At 41.1% G+C, this 12,504-nt stretch overlaps 1 protein-coding gene across 1 annotated transcript; it reads right to left on the reverse strand.

The window, feature by feature from the left end:
* Positions 1–756: 756 nt before the first annotated feature.
* Positions 757–12,449, reverse strand: sphk2 (sphingosine kinase 2). The gene is made up of 8 exons (XM_071470868.1): positions 12,297–12,449; positions 8,772–10,423; positions 6,395–6,544; positions 6,192–6,286; positions 5,965–6,080; positions 5,213–5,416; positions 3,447–5,052; positions 757–2,883 (listed from the first exon to the last, which is right to left on the reverse strand). The coding sequence occupies exons 2-8, from the start codon at positions 9,232–9,234 to the stop codon at positions 2,821–2,823; spliced, it is 2,697 nt and encodes an 898-aa protein (XP_071326969.1). The 5' UTR covers positions 9,235–10,423; positions 12,297–12,449; the 3' UTR covers positions 757–2,820.
* Between the last annotated feature and the right edge of the window lie 55 nt (positions 12,450–12,504).

Below are 12,504 nucleotides of genomic sequence, written 5' to 3' on the forward strand. Positions count from 1 at the left end.
AGGTCCCATGCTGCTCAAAACTAACTGAGAGGTGGAGGGGCATAGATTTTTTCATAAATATTTTACATACAGTAAACTTCTGCAGTTTGTAATAAATACAAAATGAAGTTGCCATAGTTTACTGTTTGTAAAATATTTATGAAAAAAATTGTGCCCCTCCACCTTTCAGTATGTTTAATCTATGGTTAGTAGTTTAAATAAGTAGTTTAGATATAAAAAGAATGTTACAATTTACCTTGCTCGGTATCACATGAAAACTTCTGACCATGTTAAAAATGAAGACACATTGGTGTGACAAAAGACAAAAGTACAGTAGGTTTGCTCAAGACAAACTTATCAAGTTACATTTATTCAAAACCATATATAACTATTAACTGTACATTATATCTGTATATATTTTCATTGTTTTAGTAATAATTACAATTTCATTTCAGGCAGTCCACTACAGACATCTTAATCGCATTATCAACTGAGGTGTAATACCTCAACATTATCATACCAAATTGGTCTAGAACACCATGGTCTGAGCTATAGTCATAAATGACAAAATGTTTAGAAAGGTAAACTGCAACATCTAGTCTCTTAAACATAGAGTGTAAACCTTTTGGCAAAACTCCAAAGTGTATATAGTTTTTTCTACACGCCTAGACTCAAGGTGTTGTACTCACAATCTGTAGCTGTGTAAGCACAGTGTAATAGTGGTAGACTAGCTGTATTGTGCATTCAAAGGAAAAAGAAAGAAGAAAAATAACAGCCTCGTGAGCAAAGAGTTTTACTCCATTTTTCTGCAGTCAGGTTTGAACAGTTCATGATCAACAGCCAGAATTTACAGGCTTATTATACAAAGGCATTGATTTGTCCAGGCATGACCAAGACATACAGTATGTTGATGATGACTCAAGCAGTCTGCACATGATCTTACTGATTGATACACTGCACATGCTAATGATTTATCCTTTGTCCAGACAGAGTATTATCGGCAGGTTTTATTATAACAGAATTCATTTCTAAAGCAGGACAAATCCTAGTAGGGCTCTAAGATCTGCTGTTTTATTTCACTTAGGAGGGCATCATAATTTGGAAGAACTTTCAATGGGGTCCAAAAGTCTGAGACCATGAATGGGAAAGTGGTCTCAGACTTTTGGATCCCACTGTATATTCTCAGGATATTTCAAATTTAAAACCCAATCTATTACATAAACAGATTGGCTCTGCTGCTGGCTGATTTCTCAAATAGTTTTTCCTCCATCTAATTAATCTCTTGATCAAAATTCTGATCCAACAACACAAAGCTCCTTGACTTTAGTGTTGCCTCCTTGTTTGCCTCTGCAGTAGGAGTTTAGTTTCTAAATGATTTTGTAATCGGTCAGTCCAACCTTTCAAAAGCTACAAGTCTTCAAATTGAAACATTTAATCAGCTTCAGGCTAGGAATGTAACATGATCCATTTATTATGGTATCTGGACTTGGCTAATCATACTAGTGCATCCATTATATAGAACAAAACATTGTATCTGACTTTGCGTTACTCTTTAGATGTATCTAAAAGTTACTGTGCATTCTAGTGTTGTAATTTTCTGTACTGCTCCAACTCCAGTTGTGCAAAATAACTGCACCACTCACTACTTAAGAGAGGCATGAAATCTCTCGAATTAAACTTCCAAAGATGACTACTCAGAGATAGTGATATACTGCAGACATAAAATATTGAGGAGGTTGTAATCTTGTTCTAACTCTGAAAGATTTCTTGAAAATGAACAGTCTAAAACCACTGACAAAGAAGCTTTGTGTGTTAAGACCTTTTTATGTTCAATGTGTTGCAAAGTCTGATATCACTGACATCATCATCGTGCATCCACTGGCTAAGAAAGACAAGCAGATTATGTAAAAATGTCAGTAATGGTCACCGTTCAACGGTTCCATTGTTCCTGTTCAGGTAATGACCCTGGAAAGCTTTGATCTCGCTGCTCTACATCAACTCACTTACATGAGCAAAATAGTCATTAAATGTACTTTTATCCACATTTTCCTCAGCTGATGCTTAAAACAGTGGAGTAGCGTTCTCAAACATAATGTTGGGTAGATAGGTCTACCAGTATGTCATAAGCACAGCTTCACTTTTATGTAGAGGACAGAAATTCTGATAGGTGAATAGAGATTAAGATGTTTAGCTTTTATATATAAGAAAGAAAGGGCAAAGATAAAACGACTGTCCAGTGTCAGATAAGGCATTCCTTTTGGGGACAGAAGTTTTTATACTCAAACATTTGGACATTGGGGGTTGGGGTTGAAGATGGAGGGCTGGGGACAATTTTTATGGGGAGTTAGACCAAGTGAATCTCTGTATTTCTATAGCTTTTCATATTCAAGAACTTTCTCTGAATTTAATCTGATTCCTCTCCATCTCACTGTAAGGCCAAAATCAGGTAGTGCTTTTCTGCATGCATACCGTTATGTATACATCCAACACATGCACTATCTGCACAAAAAATCTCAAACATTCGATTGTTCTTCCCTCTTATCCCAGTCTGTGCAGTTTTCATGCTTCTCAGGGTACGCTGAGCGTAATCCAACAGCTGTGCAATGAGGTGCATTTTCATCCATGTTCAAATTCGCTATTAATCCCTGCAGTCATGCTCCAATGTTGCATGGCTCGGTGGGTTATCCCTTTCATTAAACCCCAGAAAAGCAGTTTCTGCAATCTAGGCTATTTTAAGTCTCTTAGAAGACCCCCTCCCTCTCTCTCAGAGTATAGATGGCAACAGAGATTACATAATTCAGTACAGTGCTGTATCTGTCGATCTGCGCAACCAATCCCTGATTAGAATCTGGTAATCTTCACTCCAGAGTCTCCTACAATGAGTCGGGCCATGGAAGGGTGAACCTGTGAAATATTGAGAGATCAGAAAAAAAAATTACCATATTAATACTGTAGAGACACGCAGTACATCTGCTAAAAAAGCAACACACCTCCATACTAGTTAGGAAAAAAATTGTCATTGCTAACCATGTTATTGATAATCAATTTATCACCAAAAGCTTATAAAATACAAGTACCTGCTTTTCTGCCAATTGTTAATCATTGAAACAGAATTCAAAACATTTAACATCTAGAGCACATAAATTAGATGAAGCCCAACATGCAGCCAGCTATATAGTAGCAGGATATATGGTAAGATGGCCTTCACATATATTCACAGAGTCTTTGTGCTTACTTATTTAGTTAACAGTGACTGATTTTGATTGACCTTAATCTATACTATTAATTGCTCAGCCCTTCATAGCATATTACAATTACATGAGCATGTGCTTTACGTATGGGTAGAAGAGAAAAACTGAAACCCCTAATTTATGCAAAGTAAGTGTCATGCCCCATCCAATCACCTACATTTCCTACACACAGATTGCACCACTTAGCTACCAGGCACCAGTTTTGCTCTTTCTGACCTGCGCCTGAAGTGGCCCATAGGGCACCAGTTCTCCATCAACAGTGAGCGTTCCTCGTGTAGACAGAGGCTGCAGCCTGAAGGCCCTGCAGGTAACGTGGCTCACATACGGCGAGCTGACGGAGTGGTGAGTTCCTCTTTCCATGGCAAAGAACAATCTCAGTAGAGTGGCTCTGGAGATCCCTGCCCGCACAAAGGTCAAGTGGATCAGCCCATCGTCAAACCTGGCCTGGGGTGCAGCATGGAGGTCAGCCCCAAGATGGGACTGGTAAAGGGCCAGGACCAGGACAAAGTCCCCTTCAATGGTGACCCAGTCTCTGGTGGGAAGAGGTTGGTCAAGGGGGGGTAACAAGTCATCCCTAGGGAGATTTAAAGGCAGTGAGATGAAAGGACGGTTCTTAAGGGGTCCTGCTGGCTCGGCAATGTCAAAGTTAAAAGATGAGGACGGTGTGCGTAGAGAGGGTGAGGGGGAGGTGGAGTTAGGGGTGTTGGGACGGGGGGCGAGGTAGGATGAGGAGTGTGGGGAGGCACAAGATGGGGAAGAGGGTGGTGTGGGAGAAAGAGACAGAGAGAGGGAAGGGAGTTTAGGGGGGAGAGAGTTTGAGTGGGAGTGCTGAAGGAGGGAAAGGGGCCTCGGCCTGGAGGCGTTCTGGTTTTGGTCCAGGGTCTTGGGCTTGTAAGAGAAGGGAGAATGACGAAAGGGAGAGGAGATGGTGAGAGCTCGCTCACGAGCAACGGGTTCTTTCTGGAAGTAGGTTCCATTCAGGTCCATGTCCTCTACCCCATATGAAGTGCCAGAATCTGCATCTTCCTCCTGACTGAGCGGCTGGTTGAAGAGAGTGTTAGCTATCTGGCTTGAAGGGGCTGAATTCTTTCTCAGTGCCTGTCTGGCCTCCTGTAGGCTGTCTTGGTAAGTGAAACATCCCTCTGGCTCTTCATCTGCCTCTCGCCCCATATCTACCCCATAGCTCTCTCCCAGCTCTCTTGCATGCAAGACTCCCTCCCCTTCAACAGAGCCACCACTGCCTTCCCCATCCTTCCCCCTATCGTCTTCCTCCATCTCACTGGAGTCATGCTCTGCTCTTCCCTCATCTTCCCTTTCATCCTTGATCCCCGCCAACCTTTCTTCCCTTCCCATATTGCATTCATCCCTTTCATTTGATTCTGAACTCGTCCCCAATCTCTCCGAACATGTGCCTGACCTCTCCTCTTCTGCTTCCATCTCCACCTCCCCCTCCCTCTCCCTGTCCTCTGCTAAGCTGCTGGCCCTGACCACACCAGTTCCTCCTCCTCTGGCTCTTTCCCTTCTCCTCTCCCTTTCTCTCTGCCTCTCCTCTTTTTCCCGCTCTCCCTCACCCCTACGCAGGCTCCTTTGTTCACTGATGCCCATGTCAGAACAGGTGCGATGGATGGGCGTTCGGCAAAAGCCCTCAAGGCCTTCTGTGATACTACGGGAGAGAGGTCTCCTTGGCGGGGGAGGTGTGGCATCTGGTGACGTGGGGACAATAGAGGGCGGTAGGTACGAAAGACGACCCTTGTAGGATCGAAGAGACGCTATGCGCACCAGGGTGCCCAGGGTGAAGCGGGCTGAGCCCAAGCCACGATACCTGTGATAAAGAAAGGTTTCATGTTAAGAAATTTATAAAGCTTTTGTTATGAAACTAAGTAATATCACATGATTATAATATAATAAACAGGAACATTTGAGTTATGCTTAGAGGAAGCCAACAGTGGATGTTCTTAGAGTATAAGCAATCACACACCCACCTCTCACTTTCTATGTCCACATCAGACACAAAGCCCCACGCAACAGAAAGGAAAGAAAACAGTCGCCTCGGTGCTGCAGTACGACTGTTGTTGGAGGGAGAAGGACTTGTTGTCACAGAGACCAGGTCCATGGGTCGGACACCGCCTCGACAGAGCAAAAAGCAGCAGTTCAAAAGAAGGGGCTCCCGAAGGCACATGTCATACCTGAGAGAGACAGACATAAAAATGACAACAGTTCTTGTCAGGAAAGATAAAGACAGAACTGTACAAACAACAGGGTCCTTCCACTATTCAGAGATACAGTATCTAGGTCTAGATAATCAAGTGACGATAACAACAAAATTGTGCTCGTTTAAAGAAAAGCCATAACAATTTGTCACTTTGGGACAAGGTTAATCTGATTTTGTGTGACTGAATTTGAATAAATGGTGGACCCATTACCTCTGAATCTCTATTTAAGGTAGTCTGTTTCAAGAGAAGGGGGAGATGACAGAGGCTGACTCATGCAGAACCAGCTAATGCTAAGTGTCTAGTGGTGTCAACACCTTTTAACTTGACAGAAGAGATTATTAACAAACAGAATCTAAAATGACAACATCAAAAAGTTTTTATTTCAAAAATCAGATATGAAGACAATCCTTAATAAGCAATTCTTGCATTGTCTTGCTCTACACTTTTGAGTTGGGCTCTAAGAAGTTGTTGAAAAAGACACAATTCTCACCTTTGCAAGCATGAATGAGATACATGCTTACCCTGCATGGTGGTTGATGGAGCCAGCCAGTGCATTCCCGGAGCCACAGGGCAGAATGCCAACAGGTACTTTTATTGCTTGTTCCCAGTCAGGACGCTCCATCAGCCCATTAATGACCTAAAGGAATACAACACAGAAAATATGTAAATCATGTGGACACAGTTTAAATTGTACTTGAATGTGGTATAAAAACACACAATAAATACATTCACGGTTGGCATTACACACCTCATGCAGCAGGCCATCTCCAGAAATAATGATGATGCCATCCCACTCTGGGAGTGAGATCTCTCTGATAAGCTCCCTTGCATGGTTCTGACGCTCTGAGACAGATTACAACAAATCCAAAGAAGTTAAACACCTGTTACATATGTATGTTTTATGCAAATGTAGTATCTACCTCATGAGGCTGCTTTCGGCTTTTGTGTTACCTGTCTGTATGAGGTTGCAACTGATGTTGGCCTCTCTGATCATTGGCAGGATGTGGGTTTGACACCACTGCATTGCCTGGCCTCTCCCACTGAAGGGATTGACCAATAACAGTAGTCGCCTGGGACGAGGTAGCAGACTTCTTGAAAATTCTGTATGAAAAAAGACAGTAGAGCAAGAATAAGTTAATACTCACACAATTTTGTCCAGAACAAAGAAAGGAAGTAGAGGTTCACTGTATTATCAAAGCCAGCCAACTGGGACGTAAGCTAAGCTGTCATTGCACAATGTTGCCCAACCCTGGACTTCGAGTGCATTCAACCATTTGAGCCTCTTTTATTTCACCTCAAAGGATCAACTTCACACTGCACAACACTGTCGCTCCAGAGAACATCTATTAATCATTTAAATTCAGATACATGGTGAAGAACACATGACTCATTCAGAACACAGGAATTAAATAAACAAGTAAAAAAACAAAACAGCTGTGTGCAGAAGTAAATAATTTATTATTAATCCAACTGATGTGCAGAAGCAATAGAAGAAGACACTCTACCACTCTTCTCTATTGTCAAATAAGCCCAGGTGTAAAAAGCATCTATAGTTAGCCCTTAAAAATCAGTCTAAATGTTGGTATGATATAGATGGATGTCAGTGCAGGGAGGGAAATCATATAACATACTCTCAGATAATCCTGGATTATGCAACAAACAACACTAAAGCAAATCAACAGAAAACATCCATAAGTACAAATTTCACAGAATCAAGACAGCGATTAAGAAATGGCACAATTAGGTAGGAGAACTGAAACAGAGAAATGAGAAAGAATGGAGGTTACATGGCTAAAGGAGGTGGAAGAGAAACAAGGGGTCAAACATAAGGCTGGCAAAACTGAAGACAATCGGGTAAAATTAAGTATGATGAAGCAGGAATGGACGAGAAAATTAAGGTGAAAGACTGAGGAACACACATGATAATTAGAGAATTAAGGGTTAACGATTAAAGAGTAAGGACGAGACAGGAAAACATGGGAGATGTTGGTTGAGTGGATAATGCATAGACAATGGAGAGAAAAGGGCACACGCACACACACACACACACACACACACACACACACACACACACACACACAAAGTGAAAGTAAAGCCGGGCCTTTCTATCTGTTTGATTTTTGAGGCTGGGGGATACAGCACATGGAAAGGGCTGGCAAGCTGTGGAGGACCCACCCTCTCTGTCTCTACATTTGACAGTAAATGATACAGACCATGTGTGCAGGACAGATAAGGGCAAAGAAAGAAAGGTAAATGACTTTAGACAAATAAACTCAAGAAAAAAATAGAGCCATGTCAAACAAAGCAAAAATAAATCCAAACTAAATACTCTGCATAATAAATCTCACAGCCTCTTATGGTGTATTAGTGTTAATCCCCCTTTGTTTTCTGTGCAATAAACCCAAAAATGCTCAACTACTCTTGGTAGTATGTGTGCCCTCAGTGACAAGATGTGTGTACTATACATACAGAAGGGTTTTCTGCAACCATGACTATACTTAGAAAGCATTTACAAAGGAGGCATAAATCAAGGCAGCATGAGGCAACAGCAGAATTCCTGTTATTTTCTTGTGGAAAACAACAGGAATTCAAGACTTGACTCAAAGACAAACATCGAGGTCAGCCAAAGCAAACGCTATAAACACTGTTATCTACGGTAAATTATGAGTGTCGCTCTTTTAATACAGTCATTCACTAAAACTCCACACTGTTTCAATGAGCAAGGATCCTGAATAAACCCTCAGTGGTTTAAAGTTTTTGCAAATTTGCTTAATGGCAATGAGTTGTTCAATACAGCTGAAAGTTCAATTAGTTTAGTTCAATAATCAGTTAATCAATGTAAAGAAAATTAATCAACAACTATTTTGATTATTGAATAATCATTTAAGTAATTTTCAAGAAGAGTACCACATGGTTTCACTTTCACTGTTTTATGTTGATGCATCAACAATGTAAAATATAATCAATAAAACAAAACATTTGATGAAATTGGCTTAGGCTCATTTTTCACTCTCTCCTGATGTTGCGTTGACCAAAAATGTATGTGATAAATTTAGAAAAAAACAGCATATTATTCAATTCATAAAAAATCATTAGTTGCAGACCTAATGTTCACACACCATAATCTATCTGTTGAGAGCTGATTTTCAGGATATGCTGACTTGAACTTAAATTGGTAGTTGCCTGAAATATCAGCAAATGCATTACTGTGAGGTAGTATACACAAAATGTGTATTTAATGGGCAAATAAAATGGTCCTGTAACAAAATAAAACCACATCACATCAGCCAAACTGGAGGAGCAATCCTCTAAAGAGACACACACTCACCTGTGTCAGCAGTGACGGTCACACCTCTGAGTAGACACTGCACAGCAGCTGACCACCGCTCAGCTTCAGGCCTGCTTTCTGCCAGGAAGGCCTTCACCTGCCTGTGCCGGGACACCCCTTTCCGCCGCTTGCCTGGCGGGTACCAGTACAGCACTAGGAGAGGGGGTGCAGGGGCACGGGGGCAGCTGCAGCCCACTAGCTCTGATAAAGGCAGCAGGAGACGGGCTTCCTTCCCCGGCCGTGGTGACAAGCGCTGGATATGTATGTGCATGTGGGTGAGGGTCAAGGCATAGTTGGAGGCCGGAGCCGGAGTGGGAGAGGCAGCAGGGGAGAGTCCGCCGGGACCACCAGGGCTGTTGGGGCAGCTGTTATTGTTGCTGTTACTGCCTGATCCCCAGCTTGCAAACTGGCCATGAAGGAGGGCTTCTGCTGGAGAAGGTGAAGAGGGCTCTGGAGATCGCATCCTCACTGCTGAAGTGGGCAATGTTTATCAGGAAATATTATGTCTAACAAGTTTTAGGGTAGTATCTTCTACAATTAGAGTTGTGAAGAGTGAAATTTGGCAGCTCTTCAAGATTTGCAGGGAGAAATAAAGTGTATTTGAATGTCAATCTGAGAAATTTATCCCTGAAATCTCCTCAAAATCATTCTTCCTCTTCAGTGCTTGAAATCAAGAAACAATGTCACAAAAAAACTGCAGAGTTTCTGTTTCCGTCTGTCCATTTCAGAAGTATGTCTTCATATGAAGACTTCCAGTTCAAAGGTTCCCCTGTTCAGCGTATTTATCCAGTGAAGATGAAAAATGCTTCAGATCAGTCTTTGTGTCACAGTTAGAAAGCACCCACCACAGTCTGATCGGAAGATCGGAAGGTGTCAGCTTCCACAGCTTACTGCCAGTTGAAAAGTGGATAGGCAATACTTCAACATATTCAAAGACAACAGAGCTTAAAAATGTAAATTCCCACTACAAGATCAGTCATTTAAACACAAGTGTTCTTCACAAAGATTGCATAAGTAAAAAAATAAGTTTACATTACAACTTAAAGCCGCCTATTGTGATAACAATATAAGCAGCTGAGCAGCCACTCAACATTAAAAATAAATCTTTAAATAATTACACAAAAGAAGAAAACTCTTAGTTGCATTGAAAAGCTGATACATTAAGTATGAATCAGACACACACACACAAACACGCTGTGTTTAGACAACGAGGCTACAACAATTAAATTAAATTAATGCACAAGTATAGAACTGTGTAAAGTATGTTGCATGGTAAGTGCTGGCCGAAATGTAATTAATGCCATAAAGATATGATAAGTTTGGTTTTTTCAAGACCTTTGATACCTCTATTGCTATCTTTAATCTCAGTGATATAGAAGAGACAGACAAGAGGAGTGATTAGGCCAGTCCTCTAGACAGTAGTGTGATACATTAAAGTGTCATCCAAGCAAATACTTGTGCCTTACTTCATTCTGTTCTGCACAAGAGGAGGGTGAACACAAGGTAAGACAGGTGGAGACAAGACAACGAAAAAACAAAAACAGGAACAAAACAAAAGACAAACAAGGAGACAGTTTGAGGTGGGTCCTTGGTTTATGTCATGGTAATGTCCTTGAGTGATGCCTCACGTTCCCTCCCAAAGATCTCTGCTCCTGAATGAGGACAATGGAGGACAACAGCCAATTGTAAAAATTGAACAAAAACAATAGCCAAACTTTAATGTGACAGTGATCCATCAACCTACAGCTATTCTGGAGCAGAGGGGTAAGAGACTGGGTAAGGAGGAAGCACACTTAACTGTATAAACTGCATATTTTTTGCTTCTAATTAACCTGGATTTCACCATGCAAAGGTGTACCACATTTCCACAATTAGAGTAGAACAAGCATAGAGATTGACTGCTATGATAAGAGGAAGAGATACCAGTCACAGGGTGAAGCAACACAAGATACGTCATGCCCCTTGACCTTAGGTACGTCTTTGCTGAAGCCCATAATGACTCAGAGTCACGCATCTTCATTACTTTGCTGAGATGCATTATTTTGGATGAAAGGTTGCGTGAGAATGACCACAGCAGGTTGGTATTTTCATATTCAGGGCTTTTGTCTAACACAGTGTCTCTTTCACAATCTGAATCTAGGATTGAGATTTCGCAAATTGCTGACCTGAGTGGTACTGGATTTTAGAGGTTTTGCAATGCGAATTAGAATGTAACAATCGTACTTAATGTTTTTCCCAAAAAATAGTTTCATAATGAGCCTGATCAAAATGTAATGATCATTATATACAGAAACACTGTGTTTTTTAAAACAAGTTTGGCATTCATTTCACAAACAACTCTGCATAACCTAGAAAACAACTTTCACTGGTTATATGATTTCTGAAAAGGTATAAAAATATGTATAAATCACAATAAAGTGACATTATCATATAATTTTAATGTGTATAGATAGTGAGGTTACAATCAGGTTAAAGCTCTATGTCAGCAGGATTTTAGTGCGTCAAAGTACAATGAATGGACTATCACCGTGGGACTTCGATAGACCCTAAATTAATAAACTGCTCACATCTTTCTTTCAAGTTTTATAACAGCCCGGAAACATTATGCAAGCTGTGGTGCAGACAAAATCAATACTTGGCTGATGTCCTGTCCTGATAAAAACACACAAAAAGAACCTCACTGATGCCCATTGTTGCACCTTACGTCCTTGAAATGCAGGGCGGGGACACCCAGAAATAATAATATCAGCAGGCTAATTTTGTCTCCCACACAATGAGGCTGCTGTTGACTGACATTGGGGTATTTTGGACAAGTTTCTGTTACCATATACTTTGTACACAAGAGCACCGTTGCACACTTAACAGTGGCGTTAAGAGCTCATTTAATAACCCTGGAGATCTACAGTAAAGCTTTGGCCGCTGAACTTTAACCTAACGTTAGCTAGCAGGTTGACAAGCTGTGAGGCAGCTAACTTACTTAGCTGTACTTTAACAGTTACAGTACAGCTGTTATGAACCATTTTCATTAACATTGCAGGATTTGAAGTTATTATCAAGAAGCAGAAAGCGTATAAAATTATAAGGAAATAACTCTAGTTAACGCTAAATCAAGGTGATAGCAAGCTTCAGCTAATATTATGAATACTTTAAAGTGCTGCCTGACACAGCGGTGGCAGTTAGCAGGGGCTATCGGTTAGCTTGTTAAGATATAGTTAACAAGTTCAAGCCAAATTACTAAACTATGAAAAGATTATTCAATTAAAAAACACTTCACCTCACAATGGACACACTGAAAAGCTCTTCTTTGACATTTTCACGTCTCATTTCTTGTTTGGTTTAATGAGGTACCCAAGTTAGCGCAGATAACGTTACATGGCAACGTAAGCTAACAGGCGATATGGTCTGATTCTACCGGACAGAGTAACGAAATACGCCAAGTTTTTACGAATTATATTTGAGCAAGTACGTGATTACAGAGAGCCAAGTTGATTACGATAAAAACAAACCAAAAGAGCCGACAATTACCTCATCTTGTCCCCCCTCTCATGACGACAGATAGTCCCTAGCTGTGAAAACTGTGGCTCGGTGCAGGAAGTGTCTGGAGACGCAGTAGCAGCAGCTTTGAGCGGCGGAGAGGAAATCCAATGGCGATAAGGAAAACACTGCAACACCCACCGACATTCTCCAATCATTGATAGACCTCCACTTCCTGGCCGAGTCATGTTTTTTCCAG

This window comes from Trachinotus anak, unplaced genomic scaffold, assembly GCF_046630095.1.
Source record: "Trachinotus anak isolate AG129_WGS33_773 ecotype Australia unplaced genomic scaffold, CSIRO_AGI_Tana_v1 ptg000032l, whole genome shotgun sequence".
Classification (NCBI taxonomy): domain Eukaryota; kingdom Metazoa; phylum Chordata; class Actinopteri; order Carangiformes; family Carangidae; genus Trachinotus; species Trachinotus anak.